The 17,034-nt window shown below is 35.3% G+C and overlaps 1 protein-coding gene across 1 annotated transcript in view; it reads left to right on the top strand.

The window, feature by feature from the left end:
* Nucleotides 1–1,707: 1,707 nt before the first annotated feature.
* Nucleotides 1,708–17,034, top strand: part of SRBD1 (S1 RNA binding domain 1) — a gene marked incomplete at both ends in the record, with an annotated part of 117,174 nt that continues 101,847 nt past the window's right edge. The window contains 9 exons of the mRNA XM_079550806.1: nucleotides 1,708–1,790; nucleotides 2,326–2,491; nucleotides 3,520–3,882; nucleotides 5,461–5,627; nucleotides 6,635–6,752; nucleotides 6,892–7,030; nucleotides 9,549–9,645; nucleotides 10,113–10,248; nucleotides 15,200–15,303. Of these exons, the coding sequence (XP_079406932.1) occupies nucleotides 1,708–1,790; nucleotides 2,326–2,491; nucleotides 3,520–3,882; nucleotides 5,461–5,627; nucleotides 6,635–6,752; nucleotides 6,892–7,030; nucleotides 9,549–9,645; nucleotides 10,113–10,248; nucleotides 15,200–15,303 (1,373 nt within the window). The remainder of the gene's footprint in view (nucleotides 1,791–2,325; nucleotides 2,492–3,519; nucleotides 3,883–5,460; nucleotides 5,628–6,634; nucleotides 6,753–6,891; nucleotides 7,031–9,548; nucleotides 9,646–10,112; nucleotides 10,249–15,199; nucleotides 15,304–17,034) is intronic.

The raw sequence follows: 17,034 nt of genomic DNA, 5'->3' as shown, positions 1-17,034 counted from the left end.
AGACTTAAGCGTGCAGGAGCAAATACTAATCTGTTTATGAAGAACATGAAAAATGTCTGGCTTTGGAAAAAAAAAAAGAAAAAAAAGAAAAAAAGGGAGCTCATCTCCTATTCTTTTGCTCACACCAAGAGTCAAAGACTTAACTGACAGGAAGTAGAGCTAAAACTTTAGCTTTGCCCTGGTTCTTGCTTAGTATAGAATACAAATATTGAGATGCTTAGACATCCAACTCTTGGACACTTGAGGTGATAAGGAAATACTAGCAGAAAAAAAAAAAAGGTAATCCAAATGAGTTTTTCCTTTTACTGAGGCTTTTGAGCAAGCTCAAAACTGTTAAGGTAATGTGCTGAGTGACCAAAACTTGCAAGGAAGTTAAAAGAGCAGTGTTATCTAAGGGGAATACTCACCTCAGATTTGTTCCTTTTTCCTCCCTGTGGTGAAGGAGTGATCATGAAGAAGCTGTTTTGACTGCTTAAAAGCTTGTTACTACCTTCAAAAATTACCTGGAACACCACAAAATACTAGTTGGATTAGCTGAAGGAGCTTGACTGATAGTGATATATTTAATGTAGTGTATTCTAGTGAATACCAGTTTGAAAATGGAAAGAACTGTAAAACTTGACCATTCTGAAACGTGTTCCTATGCCTGCAAAATCAGAAATCCATCTGACTAATGTGTTTCTTAATTCTTAAAATCTCAGTTTTGCAAACATCAATAATGTTTTTGATTCTCCCTTTCACAGATTAAAATACAGTATAGAATGGAAACATTATTTTCATGCCCCTGAGGCAACAGGAAGAAATGTACAATTAATTCAGGCCTGTGATTAATAACTGTTTAGCTGTGAAGAGCAAAGAAAAAGGGAGAGCAGAGTGTCTGGGTGAAGTTACCAGTTGTTTCAGGACTCCAAGTGAAGAAAAGTCAGCAGAAAGCTAATAAGGTAATAAAGTAATTTTTTGTGCATTCAGAGGAGATTTGTCTTCCTGTGATATACCTGTGTTTTGACCATTCACACAATAGCATTTCAGTCAATGAAACAGCACAGGAGAGTTCACCTGTTGTTGCCTCTGATGTTTACTACATACTTGTATGTTGCAAGCAAGGTAATTATTAGCTTGTGCTAATTGATATAGGTCTCCAATAGTTCTTCTGCTATGGTGCTGACAACTGTCACTTAAGTAACTTAACTCTGGAACCGCTTTACGAAGAATACAAGGAACTTTTGTTTTTAATATGCACACAAGCAACAGCTAGTCTTTAAAGATGAAATTCAAGATCTAAATGGAAAATGTCCTTGTAATACTGTTCACATCAAAACCATATGCTAGCTTACATTATTGGATCTTATTTTTATTGTTTCTTAGAAGACTGATGGAGGCAGGACTGGCACAGTACATAACACACAGTAATACGTCTGAGAACCAGTATTCATTTTGCGAGGGTAGCTTTGCATGCACTGGAATAATTATCTCCAATTGAGAAAAATAATTTAGTGCTGGTTTGTTTATTGGCTTAGTTGAAATCATTGTTGGATGTCTGCTGCTGTGGCCTGAATTCTTGGATACTATGAAATGTGAACTTACTCTGGAAGAGATTTTTGATTGGTGAAGATGTTGTAAGGACGCACTTGGCAGGGAATTAAAGGGCTGAATAAGAGGCTAACTTCAACCAAATGTTTGATTTCTCTCTTCTCTGCTCTGTTTCAGATGACATCTCTACCAAGGAGGGTGAAATCTGAAGCCAAAGCCCTTACATCAGAAGTTGATGAACTACCCTCATTTCTTAATTCGTAAGATTACTGCTTTCTTAGATTGGGGGTTTGTTGGTTTTATGTATGTGTGTGTTGTTTATGCACTATCTATATATTTTCTTTGGTATTATTTTTTTTGCATATATGTTTACAACAGTTTTCTTCAAAGGTTTGTACTAAGCTTGAGTGGTAGAATAAGAATAACACTCAGTTTCTGGGAGGTTGGATAAAATTAATTCATAAAGTTTCTGTTCAGTTGTAAAACACAAATTACTTTTTCTGTTTTGTGTTTACAGTGATGATAGGATAAAACTGAATTGAAACTGTTTAGACCAATTGTCCAAACAGAATCAAACGTGTATGCATGCTGGTGACCAGCTTCAGGAAAACCTGATGAACTGTTCCAGCCACTGACTCTGCAACAGAAGTGCAGACCTGTGTTCTTTGAGTCTGCCTCCTTTCTGTTCACTTTTCCTGTTCACTTTCTTTAATGTCAGAAAGCACCCAGACAGGCTTTCTTAGGTACTTTCTATTCATCTAACTAACAGTATTGTTTACTTGTTTATTTTTCCAGGAGCTCTGAATCAGAGGAGGAAGAAGAGGAATGGGAGCCAAAAAGCAAAACTGCCAAGAGAGCTCGGTTGCCAAAGAAAAACGAGGTAAAACCTAAAAGAATTGCTGCTCCACGGTCAGGAGTGGCTGGGAAAAAAGTCAAGAAGATAGCAATAAAAAAGGAAATGGTGAGTGTCTATCTGCACGCAAGAGAAATTTAATGCTTGTGGAGTGCAAATAACATAATCTGAATTTTTTCAACTCTGGTTTGTTTGATTGCCTGACTGAATGATTGGATCATCAAATGTGTATGACAGACATGGCTTTCTTACATAGTTGTATTCCAAATCTAAAGGCCTGTCCTTTAAAATTTTGGCCACTGGTTATTGACTTGATCTCTATGAAGTTCTCTTTCTACAACAGAAATAAATAAACCCCCCTATTCTTTCTATAACAAAGCCTAAACATTCTAATGTCTCTTTGTCTCTGGTTTCTGTCTTGCACCTTTGATATCTTCTATGTTTTTACCAGCTCAGTGCCACAATAAAAAGAAGGCCTGTACTTAAGTTTATTTGCATGGTTGTTCAACTCAGTAAGAATAGAAGTTATAATAAATATAAGATACGCTGCTATCAGAAATTTGTTTCTATTGTCAAAGTTTAATATGAAGAGTTAGATTAGGTCATGACAGAAGCTAGTCCTTCTAGTTTATATTAACGTTACTGAATGTTTTGATGTATGTGGCATATTGAGAAACACATTCTCGGACCCTAAGAATCTCTCAGGAATTAATGTGTGGCTTGTTTAAGGCAAAATAGTATCTTGGCAGACCAAACCATAGTTCCAGTCCCCTGTTTTGCACCCTGTATTCTGTTGGAAGTTTGCTTCCTTGCCACGCTATTCCCAGTCTTGTTCAGATTAGTGGAAGTAAGTACTGTAGGTCAATATCTTCTGAAGGAGAGCCCTGAATAAGTCTTGCTCAGATAGTTAAATTTGATCTTGCAAATCACGACTCTGTTTGGCATGTTTTTCCTTTCATTTCTTTCACACAAGGAATATTTCGTGTCACTTGATGTCTATCTTGGCATTTCCCTACCAGACAGAGACATCACTGGAGAAAATCTATGGTTTCAAATTTTTTGTGATTTTAATCGAAATGTTGTTGAGCTCGTTTACATCAGTCAGTGCTTAATACAGTTTCACATCTTCTTGGTAGGATGTATCGTTTCCTATTGCTCCTGCAGAAGATAACAAGGTACAACTTCAAAAGCCTAAGGAAGAAAATGTGGGCAGTAAATTGAACACTTTAAAGCAAATGCCTGTACTGCCCAAAAAGCCTGAAGTAAGTCCATTCCAAGGAATGAATGTAAAAAGTTTAGAGAGTGATGAAAAACCTTCAACGAGTGCTCCTGTAGTAGAAAATCAAGTGAAACATGAGAAATCTGAGGAGGATTTTGCATTTGATGAACCACCTTTAAAAAAGATGAAATCGGCTACATCTCCTGAAGGAAAGCCAGTAAAGAGTCTAGGAGGCAATAAAGTGAAAGAAGAATTTGAAATGAACTGGGATATTGTACAGGTATGAGATCTTTTCCTTTTTTGAAGTGTCAGTGTTACAGTTTCCTACATAATTTGATTTTGCAATCTAACATACAATTTGAATCCTCTTGGCATCAGTTGGAACATCAGAGTCATTGCGCTGTGAAGTACTCGCTTAACCTCTGATTAGATTGGCATAATACGTGTATAAATATTGGTAGATAACTTAGAAGTTCAAACTTTAACATTTTTCTAACATCTATGGCTTATGCAGTCCTTAGTACAAAGCTTGCTTGTAATAGGTTCCTGCATATTTTTTCCTTATTAGCACACGTGGTTTGTTGTGTTGGGTTTTTTTTGTTCGTTTCTTTTTGGGTAGATGTGGTCAACTGAACCTCCTATAGGAATGCATGCTGAAAGAGTTGGGTTTTCAGAACTTTAGCAGCATTATTGTAAAGGTTCACCTGATTGTGTATATCAATTTGCATTACCATGGAGGAGGAATTAGTAGAATTCATAGACTCCTTTAGGCTGGAAAAGACCTCTAAGATAATCAAGTTGAACTGTCAACCCCTCACCACCATGCCTGCTAAACCATGTCCCTAAGTGCTACATATACATATTTCTTGAACACCTCTAGGGACTGTGACTTGACCACTTTACTGGGCAGCCTGTTCCAATGTCTCAACTCACTTTCTGAGCAGAAGTTTTTCCTAATATTCAACTCAACTTCCCCTGGTGTAACTTAAGGCCCTTACCTCTCATCCTATCAGTAGTTATCTGGGAGAAGAGGCCAACCCCCACCTTGTTACAACCACCTTTCAGGCAATTGTAGAGAGCAGTAAGGTCTCTCCTGAACCTCCTCTTCTCCAGACTGAAAAATCACAGTTCCCTCAGCTGCTTCCCTTGGAACAACAGTGACATCAAGGGAGATATCATCTTTGCTTTTGTAGGATGCTAACTTTGGAGCCATTCAAATAAAGACAGCTCTTATTCTCGGAGACTGGCTATTGCTATGGAATGTTTTAATGTGAGCTGCATGGGAATAGATTGGGTTTATCCTATTCATCATACTCAGTACTACCTGCATAAAAAGGTAGAAAATTTGATTCATCTTGAAACCTGTAGTAATATTGTGCTAGTTTCTAACTGTTGGCAAAATGGATTTCAGATCATCTTTGGATTTCTTTTGCTTTGTTTAACTGTGAGATTGGCTTAAAAGGAACTGTTTCAGAATTTTTGAATTGGATGGTTTGTTTCTTAATGATTTTTATTTATTTATTTATTTTTCTTTTAAATTCTCTAATTTCTTTAAAGAACTTTAAAAATTTGAATTTCTTTAAATTTCCAAGAGAGACTCCTCTTTACTTTTTCCTTCCCTTTTTTTGTAGTTACAAGGCTTTGGAACCACTGATTGCTACATGTCTGATTTTGACATGGCTGTTGGATGCATGGGAAACCTGGAAACCCATTTTAGAGATGACAGTAGATGCTGCTGGTCAACATATTATTCTGGATTAGGCTTAGAACTTGATTAAGAGGCTCTTTAAAGTAACATACTGCCTTTCTGAAATGTTTTTTAATTCATTTTACTTTTTATTTTTTTTGCTTGTGACAGGTTTTGTCAGATAGAACAAATGTTGAGCCATGGGTATGTGCAAACTTAATTCGCCTCTTTAAAGAAGAAAATACAATTCCTTTTATTGTTCGGTATCGAAAAGAGCTCATCAATAACCTGGAGGCTGATGCCTTGCGAGAAGTGCAGCAAACATTAGAAGAGCTACGGTAAGTAAGCTAATGGAAGGGGGTATCTGGAGAAGGAGGTGAGTAGGAAGCAGCCTGCTGCTGCTTCTGTATCCCCTTCTTTTGACATTTTGTACACGCTGCAATTATGAAGAAATTAGTAAAGAAGAAATTTTAATGCTGAGTTAACTATGCTTGGTGCCTTGTCTTTTTTTTTTTTTTCACTCTTAAGTAACAAGAAATTTAACATCATTTATTGTCAAAGAAAAAATAAGATATTAATCTGTCTGGAATTTTAGTAGCTTACAGATCCTGGAAATATGTGATCCAACTAGATGTAAACTGTGCCCCTTGAAAACTGCTAAGAATCCCTCAACTCCCTGCCTGGAACAGCAAAGCTTCTAGTCATGGGTACTACTTGAGGTTGTAGTATACAGGAGAGTTGGTTAAACCATCCTGGACCATTGCATTTGCATATACTCATACTCTGTGGATATCCTCTGGGAAAAGTTTTTTTCCAAAGAGGGATCGTGGCCTGAGGTAGTCTGAAGAAGTTACTTAAATCATAACAAAATACCTTTACTGTCTGCAGTAAGATAATGTCACAGGTACTTTACAAAACATTTAAGAGCTTAGAATGTGGTACCTTGCACTTCATGCTGCAGAACTATCTTGATACAAACTGCAGCTATTAGTGCTCATTGATATTGGATTTATCTTTGAATTTTCCTTTTTTGGCTTTAAAGCCACTAATTTTGAGAGAAAAAAAAAAAAAAAAAAAGTTGATAACATTAATGATTATGACTATTATTTGATTAATTTTCTTAAGGCCACCGCAATATATTTTGATAATATTTTGAATTAATTAAAGAGAGAGAATAATAGGAACTCACTTTTTTTTCAAGTTGTCAAGTTTTGAAGATTAGTGTGAGATTCAATCTTGAGTGTTTTCTGAGTGCCTTATCAGTGTGCTAGATAAGAGTCATAATTAAAAGGCACTTTAATCCACCGTGTAGTGTGGCTGATAATATAAATCTCTTGTATTTTAGTACTGTTGCTAAGAAGACACATACAGTGATACAGAAGTTGAAGAAAGAAGGGAAGCTATCAGGATGCCTGTTTACATCATTATTAAATTGCAGAACTTTGGAAGAATTGGACCATGTGGTCAGTATGCTAGTCTTTTTTTAGTTTAAATGTATTCTTACATTACTATTACTAAATAGCACATCAAATAAATGCCGATAGTGTGATTTAAATACTTCTTTGCCTTTTAGTAACTGTGTTAGTTTTGCTTTGTTTTAAGACTACACCTTATAAAACGGGGAGTAAAGGCACCAAAGCCCAGAGGGCCAAGCAGCTGGGATTAGAACCTGCAGCTCTTTCTCTTCTGCAGAGTCCTATGGAACTCAATCTCTTCTCTTATATTAGACCCAATACCAAAGGTAAGCTCTTTGCTTCTATGAGCAGCAATATCCTAAACTTTTAGTAGTTTATATGATGAGAATTATGTAATTGTATATAGGTTATTAGTAGTTCTACAACTACTTTAAATTCCAGAGATCTTAGAATCATAGAATGTTGGAAGGAACATTTAAAGGCCATCTAGTCCAACTCTCCTGCAGTGAGCAGGGACATGCACAGCTGGATCAAGTTGCCCAGGGCTGGATCCAGCCTCGCTTTGAAGTCTCCACGGGTGGGGCATCAAACACTTCTCTGAGCAGCCTGTCCAAGTGCCTCACTATTCTCACTGTGAAAGACTTTTGTACCTTTTAGCAAGATACAATAGAACTTACATTTACTGCCATAGCTCCCCACCCTTTCCTGTCTTTTTACATTATAAATAGTATTTTCTCTTGTAATGCAAGAGTCAAAAGTCTGGGAGGTGTAATAGTCCAAGTCTGTATTTACTGTTAAGAGAGAGAAAGGTTACTTCATACCTGAAACATCTCTGTGGTTCTGCTTATGTTTGAATGTCAACTGAAGTTTTAACTCTGGTTGTGTAACGAAGAGACTTATGCTCTTACTGTTTACTAAATTTAATTTAATCTCTCAGAGTATATTTTAATAACAGCAGATCTTGGTGGCTTGGAATGAGCAGGAGAAATGTTGCTGTTGTATGGCATAACAGTAGGGGTTACAGGAGATTTTTTAATCTCTGAAGTTTGAGCAGGAACTCAAACAATGTGCTGCTTACATAGACTGCAGAATTGTTTCCTTGTGAATGCAGTTACAGGTGAATCTGTAGGGGGCAATCTCTGACAATAAAACATGGAAATTGTTACAACCCTCTGTGTGGTGTTAAAGTGAAATTGTTTTTCTTTTCCGTCCTCTGATACTTGCTTTTTGAATTTGAACGTAAAAGTGGTGAACTTCCTTGTGAGGCTGATTCTGACTCTTACGACTTCAGCTGTTTATTTATAAAATGTTCACAACTTTGCATTGAAAAATCAGTTACCAACTATTCTGAGTATTTACTTACTATTTAGTTTTTCAAATAAAGCATGTCATTATTTCATAAAGTGGTATATTGCAACCACATATTTGGCTATTCTGGACTTCTCAAGAGCCAAAATAAAATCTTCACTTTGAAAGTTCAAATGAATTATTTAGAAGTACTTTAGATGAGAGTGCTGTTTGTTGCAGCATTTCAATTTTTTTTTTTTTTTTTTTAAGTCGGTGTACTTATTTTCACTTCTGTGTTAAAAATAGTGTAGTTGGGTTTATATAATCCTTTTGAGCAGTGCATCAGAAACTGTATGTATGTATATACACACAAAAATGGGATCACTTTTATCAACTTGAAAACTAGTTTGACAGCAAATCTTTTTAAGTTATGTTAAAAAAAAAAAAAGTGGTCTAGAGAAGACAAATATTCAATTTTCTCCATCTGCTGTAACCCAACAGTGAAAAGGGTGCCTTCAGCTTCCTACTGGTTAAGAATTCAGTAGAAGTATTAGTTATCAATGCAAATTTTTTTTAAATGACTCAAAAGTATCTCTTTCAAGATACTCTTGGCTACCAGAAAGCAATTACAAACCGTGCTTTGTGCGAGATAGTTAATCCAGCCCCTGCCAAAGTAGGATTTGTGCTTTTTTTTTTCTGACGCATTTGTTACCACTGTTAGGAATAGGATTATATAGATTGATTTTTTTAATATACAAGGTTTTATTTTTATTCTTTTATTTTGTTCTGGTGAAGAACAATTGCAGTGTGAGATGGAATAATGTGTTATTTTGGTCTTTAGAAGTGGGGGATGGTTCTGTGTGCTTAAATGATTCTGCTGTTGGGTCCCTGTAATAATTTGTCTGCAGAGACGTTTTGTAACTTCACTCTTTGAACAGTGTTTTGTGGGAGAGAGTGAGGGTATCTGGACCTGAGAACTGTCACTGTACAAGCTCCTGCTATGAACTGAAGGAAGTATAAAACTATTACACAGGGAAAGGACAGAATTACCTGCAAGGATCTGGGGCTATTTGCATATCAAGAGCAAAATGTGTAACCTTCTATGATTGTCTCATCTATTGTCTCATCTCATCTACGAATTGTCTCTTCTATGATTGTCTCATTACAATCTCACAAATTATACTTCAGTATTCAGTTTTACTAATGGAAATATTTAATCTGTATCCTAAATGTAAAAATCTGTTAGTATCAAACATATAAAATTATTACTTTCAATGTCATTTCAGTTTGTGAGGCTGCATGAGACAGTTTATATTCATTAAAAATATAGCAGTTTCAGATGCCTTGGAAAAGAAGCTCCATTTAAAAAAAAAAAAAAAAAAAAAAAAAAAAAAAAAAATCAGTGAACAAGTATTCTTCATCAAAACCTCTGTAAATCTGATTGATAACTTGCATGAATTTTTTTCAGCTTGTATGTATTTTCTTAGTGCTTCTATGTTTTTGTATTTTGATTAGTTTTTTTTTTATAATTGCTGACTGTTTTTTTCCCCTTCGAAGGGCTTGCAAATATTCAGGAAGTGGAGGCTGGAGTTCAGCATATTCTAGCAGATATCTTTGCTAAGGATAAAGATACACTGGATTTTATCAGGAGATTGTAAGTTTAAATTTTACTTTATAAACTTTCTAGGTTACATGGTAAAATTCGGTCTCCTAGCATGCTGATTCAGTTTTTCTAATAATGTAAGGTTACGTTATATCTATACAGTATATATCTATATATCTTTTTATATTGTAAATGACTACTGTAACGTTTTTTCAACTTCCCAAAACTTTCTAGAATAAGTTGACCACACTGAAGTGCAGATGGTGGCTTTTGATTGTCTATTCCTTTCATGAGAAGACAGCGTTTAGCTTTTTTGGATGTCTCTTTGAATTTCTTCTCTTAGTGTGTTCCAAGTCAATATATGTCATGTCAGCCTCAGCATTAAAGTCTGCAAGTGATTACAGAGTTGACGTAGTTTATAATAGTGCAAACTTTGGTTTTTATTTAATACAAACACTAACGACTCTTTACAAGTTTCATGGTAAAGTAACTTAATGACATTTGTTTCTTTCATTCAGATGCCAGCAAAGATACATTTGTATCCAGTCAGCATTGGCAAAAGTGTCATCCAAAAATAGCAATGAAAAAGATATTGATAAATTTCAAATATACCATGAGTTTTCTTGTAATATAAAGAACATTCAACATCATCAGGTACTCCTACAAATTATTTTCTTCTTATAATTGTAGCTGTAGCATGGGTGACTTTGCTTTCAGATTTTGTTGCTTGAAACTGATTTAAATGATTCTTGATTATTTTTTTTTTTCCCTTTACAGTTACCAAAGGCAATAGAGTTTCAAATTCTTCAAACACAGGTCTGAGATGTTAATCTTTTCATTAAGAAACAGGACAGAGGTCCATGTCTTGAGTATGTCTATTGTCTATAACTAATTCTTATTGAATGAGTATTTATAATGGCTTAGGTATTGGAATTTCTATACTGGTGTGATTTATTTTCAGCACGCTCACCCTCCCTTCCAGCAGTGATGAGTATGTGGCAAGTGTTATCAGGATAGGTATAAAGGCAGAGTGATAATTTATCATCTGTAAAATCTGAAAATAGGGTGTTACATGGTATTAGAAGGTGCTTGGTTAAAGCATTTGGTTAAAGTATTTGAAGCAAGCATTTGGTGCTAAGCCTGTCAGATTAAGCTAGTGAAAAGTGCTAAGGGAGGATCCAGAAAACTGAAATCAGAGGTGATCTACAAAAGCAGTTCTTGTCAACAGCAACTTAATGTAAAAGTTAAACAGTCCAAACAGGCTCAGTGGAACAGTGCACTGCCCCTGAAAACGAGTGTGTTCTGCATATCATCAGCATTCTCTCCTCTGTTACATCCTTAAGTTATCCTGTGCCCCAAGCCCCAATCTATGTGGCTAGGAAAAGTAATGGGCCACAGAGTAAGCTTACTGGCTGAAGATCAACTGATGTTTTGTAAGGCTGCCCCAGTAACTGCACTTCAAAGGTTGTAGCAGGCTGCACTCAATACAGTTGTCAAGGCCTTTGCTCTAATTCATCATAAATCACAGAGTGATTTGTCTTCTGGTTTGGTCATGGTTGTGTATGTAGCTTTAAAACAAGCAAAGAACAATGTCAGCTGCTTCTAACCAGACATATCCTTTGCCTGCCTTATTGCACTGCAGAATATCAATTGTTTACTCTTTTTTTCTCTCCTTGCCATTTCAAAGCAGTGACATGTTTGAATTAATAAAGTATTTTCTTGCGTGTATTGAAATGAATTTATCATGAAAAACATTTCACAACATGTGTGAGCTAACTTCATACACGCTTCCCTGGACATCCCAATATGTATGCTCTTAGGTGAGAAAAAAGTTGTGTCTTGTTTGGTTGTTCTTCTGTTGAATGGATACTTCAGCAACCAAAAACTATATAGTTTTTCCTGCACTGAGAGCTTTAAATGTTCAACCTTTATATGCAGGGTGTACTGGCCATACAAGTGTTTTCTGATACGAATTACTTCTTGGACAAGGCATCCTTTTCTTCCACCAGTGAGGAAAACTGTTGCTAAGATGGAGACAGGACTCAAAACCAGATTTCTCAAACCTGATTGGCACTCTGACCCTGTGGCTGTATTGTTTATCATCCAGGATGTGTACTGATTTTGTGGTTTTGATGTTAAGATTAATTCAGTATGTTTTGGTTTATTTCTCCTTTTGTCTCTCAGTAACCTTAATGCCTCTGTGCCAGTTTCTACTCTCTAGTAAAGAAATAACCACTGTTCTTGCTGCTGCTGCTCCTGGATGATTCTGTAGTCCTACTTGCAGTCTTTTGTTTCCTGCATATTACTGTTATTGCCTATCCTAATGTATTGATTACTTTTCTGGCATAAATCTTTTAAGTCAGTTGTTTGCAGTTCACTGAGGCCCTGGGTATCTCAGGGCTTGCTTATGCTAGACAAATAAAAGAAAAAAAGCATGTGTGCATTTTGTGTTTTAAGTTGCTTGTTTTCTAAAAATATTTTGTTCTATTTCTTGTTGATTTTTTGCTTCCTTATTTGTTTTCCAGTTCATTTCTTTAACTTCTATGTTTTGATGATAAAATAAGGAAAGAAAAACAGAAGAACAGGGGTGGCATTTTTTTCTAGTCTGCCATTTCTTCCTTTAGTCTATACTGTAGTATTGCAGTTCTTGAAATCTTTCTCATAACTTTCAGTTTCTTTGTTACCCAGCCTTATTATCTTGCTAATACAAGTGATCATTTTTTCTTTTTTTCTCTGTTTTGAACCTTCCTTTTTTAATGCCTATATCTTTAGCATCTCCTTCACTGAAGTCTTCTCTGCATTCAGAAAGTTGTGTTAAATGGTGGTTTTTTGAATATACTTTGGGAAATGTGTGGGTTTAATCAACTGAAGAAGTACTCTAGTTTGGTTCAGGACCAAAAAATGAAAGAAAGAAGATGTAGAGAGGCTTGAAACTTGAAGAAGACTTTGTTTTTTGGGTTTTTTTATTTAAAAAAAAAAAAAAAAAAAAAATCCTAATCCTACAGGACTGTGTGTTAAATATCTCTAGAGTTCCTGTGGTAAAAGGCAGTAGACTAGTGTCACCCATAAGAGGATAGACTGTCTTTATGACGAAGTATTTGAAGCCATGAGAATGCCTTTAAAACTATATTAAAAGGTAGAATGGTGTGCAATAAGCTGTACTTGGGTTCTGTGCTTGTACAGCTGTGTGCATCTGTAATTGCATGTGTAGTAGTTTAGTGTTTTCTTTGTTTATTGAAAGGCATAATTCTATGTGTTGAGACATACTGTGAAATAATTGGGAGAGATGGAGCCAAGATTCTGATTGAAAAAGTTAAAATACTGAACCTGAAATAAGAAAACTTGTTTGTATAATGAGTCCAACTCCAGGTTTTGACACAGCTGGATGGCTGTGGGTAATTACAGCTGGAAGGTTTTGCTCTCAGGAAGTTTAGCCATGGTTCCTTCCACTGGCAACAGAGAACCCAAATGGGCTCTTTGAGGATGTGCAAATGCTGCCACGACTAAGGAAAAAGTTCTTCAGAAGTGTATTTGATTTTTTCAGCTGTTGTGCATGCCTTGAAGTTGCTTTCCTCTATTTGGAAAAGTCTGAATTTGTGGGAGGAAAAGAATTTATTCATGAAGTATAATGTTTGAGGCAAGTGCTCTATTTTCAATCTCATACTTAAAAAGGAATTGGAAATTAATGTCCTTGGCAAAATATACAAAACTTTAGTGTGTGTAAGTAAATCTGGGACAGAGGAGAGCTGTGAATAGAAAGGGTTTTGCATTTTTCTGATAAACAAAATTAGATTTGATGCACTTTGCAACTAGATCCACTTTTTGTTCTTGCTTTGAAGTGTGTATTTTTCCACCATTAACTCGTCCTCTGGATCTGTTCCAGTGTGGATTAAAAGCAGTCTGTTTTCCAGAACTGAAAGGTTACTTTTGTCTAGAATAGTTCTTATGAATGTTAATTAAATAACAATAATAAATACCCTTGTTATCTTAAGAGGAGAAATTGACTAATTGCTTTCTGAATTGAGCATTTCCTAGATGATAGTCCTTCTCTGAACACATGACTTCAAAGAGGAGAGTCAGATTAGCTTTTTTATTATGAGATTAAAAATGTAAGAAAGCGTTGGTGCTGTGCAGTTGTTTTAAGTTCAGGTGACTGGCACATTCTACAGACAGTGCCCATAGACAGCATGTGATGCAGATCTTGACCCTGCTAACAGCACGGTGAATGATGACATTATAATTCTATCAGATGCATTCTTTGTCCTGAGCATCACTTTGATTTCGTTTTAGCTTGACATTTAGCTTTCTCGCTTTTTTTAAAATAAAATCAGAATAAACATGAAAGCATTTGATTTGTTAAAATGTGTCTTTCTAATCTCTACATGAAAACATTTGCTTTGGCAGTCAAGGTACCAGATGCTATAATATTTCACATGCAATCTTTATTATTAGCTTTGTTGTTCAATGATATGTCAGGCCTGGTATGTCACAGGAGCAGTAAGGCTGAGGAATATAAATTGGTACTATGTCCTGGAGTCATTTAAAACCATTGTATTTAACATATGTGACATGTCTGAGTTAGCTAGTGATTGAATTAAAGTTCATGATTGACACGGACTGCTCTGTTGTGACAGTGCTTTGGGCCTGCTACGTACAGCAACATGTGTAGTAATACAGGAATGTCAACTTGTAGCAGATTTCTTATTTTTATTTTTGCACTTTTTAAAGTACTTTAGAAGGGAAAATGAGCTCTAAAAATGTATTTTGTTTGTAGCTGCTTGTTACTTTGTTTCTGAAATGGGCAGTGAATTTCCTTGCAAAATGCTAAAAAGTCTGCTTTAGGTGGCTACTCCTCATCTTCAGAGTGAGGGTAGAGTAGGAGATACCCACTGGGATCCACCACTTGGTTGTTGTCCTGGTTTTAAATGGTTACTCCCATTTGAAATAAAAATCTGTATACAGTTACCACTTCTACAGTGAGATTTATGCTCACACCATGAAGATGCAGTTGTGTTACACAAGACTGCCAGAAATATGTGCATATGCTGAAAGGCTGGAGCCTTAATATAGACAACATACCTATAATATTTTCAGTTGTTCACGAGCAAAGCATGAATAACTGAAATTAATCCTCTATCAAATGAGGCTGAGCCTTTTTTTGTTTCAAATTTTGATTCATAATTACTTTTAAATTTGTGATGCTCTCGGGAAGTAGAATGAAGCCTGAATCATAGAACTAACTTTTTTCTTCTTATTCTGATTGTAATCGCTTTTTCAACTCAATTTTGAGTTTTAATTTGTCTTATGAATTTATCCGACCAATTCAGTTCATGCTGACTTGTGCTTTTAAGTGTTTAAGATAAAACTGGATCTTGGGATTGCAGACTCAGGGAAAAAGGCATGCTTTGTTATGCCACAGCATGATTTAATCTGTGTTTAAATTGTGGATGTTATCTGTACAACCTAGTACTTGGTGAACTGATTTACTGTACCACCATCATGATTTGCTACAGAATGTCAAGCAAGCGCGTACACAAATGTTGATAAGTTTATCTTTTGGATATTTTGTGTGTCATCTGTCTCTGCCATTTATGTTTGCACTCAGATTCTGGCCATTAACCGAGGGGAAAATCTGAAGATCCTGACAGTGAAGGTCAACATTCCTGACGGGGTGAAGAATGAATTCTGTTGGTGGTGCGTCAATGAAAGGTCTGCATGGATACATATTCTTACAGAATTTTTATATATTTTTTTTACTGTAGACACCTACATGCTGAAATGTACCTCACATGTCTTATTACATTAAGAGACTGATTTAAACAACTGCTTATTAGATGAAACTAACATATGGATAATTCTTATTCTACATTTCCCACTGCTGTGGCACTACACCAAAAAAAAAAAAAAAAAATTGTGCCTTTGGCATTATTTGGGGAATTCTGGCACCATTCTTCAAGCAATTGAATTTTTAAAAAACAAAGACATGATGAAATGTGAATGTATTTTTAATTTGCAATATGCATTACATCCAGTACTCTTTACTGAAAGGAATTTGAAGAATCCACCCTAGAACATACTTCTAACTTCTGAAAAATAACTTCATATGCATGATTATAATGAATAAAGACTGCCTCAAATTTTTAATTAGTAAAGAAAGCAACTGAATTCTGTGTATGTGAGGAACTGCATTCATTGATCTGGTTTAAAAAAATAAGAAAATCTACTGGATTTAACTGACAACCTAAAAGTGGCTGTCTTCAATCCGTAATTCTCACGTACTTTGTGACTTGATTCTTGCTTTCTGATCTCTGGCTATTTCAGAAAACCAGGCTCTAAATTCTGGGAGATTGTTTTTTTTTTCTTGCTTATTTTTTCTGACAAGTACTTTTTTATGTTTGTAGTGAAGCACATTTAGTGGTGTACAATTTTCTTGATGAAGTTTTGGTTGAATATGCATAGTTTTAGGCAATATCTCTGATACTCATTTTCTTGGAAACTGCACTTTACCTTGATGCTTTCCACTGAAGAATATTGTTGTCCAAACTCTGCATCTTCCTTGCATGTATGAAATACAGATTTATCTTTCTTAACTGAGATATGGAGCATTGTTGTGAGGATGTTATAGAAACCTTTAAGTTTGCGTCTTAAAATTCAATTACCAAACAGAGGAAACAAGATGGGGGGGGAGAGGGGAGGTATGAAGGCTTTTTAATATCTAAAAGCATGTACTTTCATTCTACAGTAAGTCCAAGAAAGGGATGTGGTTAAAAAAAAATATATATTTTTTTATGTGTATATATTTATGTGTATATGTGTATATATTTATGTGTATATATATATATATATATATATATATACACATACCCTTCCACTGTGGGGGGGAAAAAAAAAATTGTTCTTCCAACATGGAAACCTCTGAAAGACTTAGTTCCACTTTGCCAGATAACATAATATGATCTAGTACTAACAGGAAGTTATTTTTTGTTAAAGTATGAGGATTAATAAACACACATAAGTATCATTTTAGATTTAATATATTCAATGGAATTCCATATTCCTCACACTGTATGTTCTGTAGGCAGAAGATGACCATCATTCTTGGTTTTACTGCATCTGTGAGCCACAGATAATGGAACAGCTTGTCACTGCTACACAAATTAAAGTGGGATGTAAATTGGGATATTTTTAGTTGGTTACACTTTTGTGAGTCATTCTGAGATAAAAAGAATATTGACCTTGGAAATGGAACTACTTATTAGTACTTAACATTCATGTAGCTATTCATGTAGCTCTTTACTGAAAGGAATTTGAAGAATCCACCCTAGAACATACTTCTGACTTCTGAAAAATAACTTCATATGCATGATTATAATGAATAAAGACTGCCTCAAATTTTAAATTAGTGAAGAAAGCAACTGAATTCTGTGTATGTAGCTATGC

The sequence above is a fragment of the Tetrao urogallus genome (genome assembly GCF_951394365.1).
Source record: "Tetrao urogallus genome assembly, chromosome: 2".
Lineage (NCBI taxonomy): Eukaryota > Metazoa > Chordata > Aves > Galliformes > Phasianidae > Tetrao > Tetrao urogallus.
This window is presented reverse-complemented; position numbering and strand designations above follow the sequence as displayed.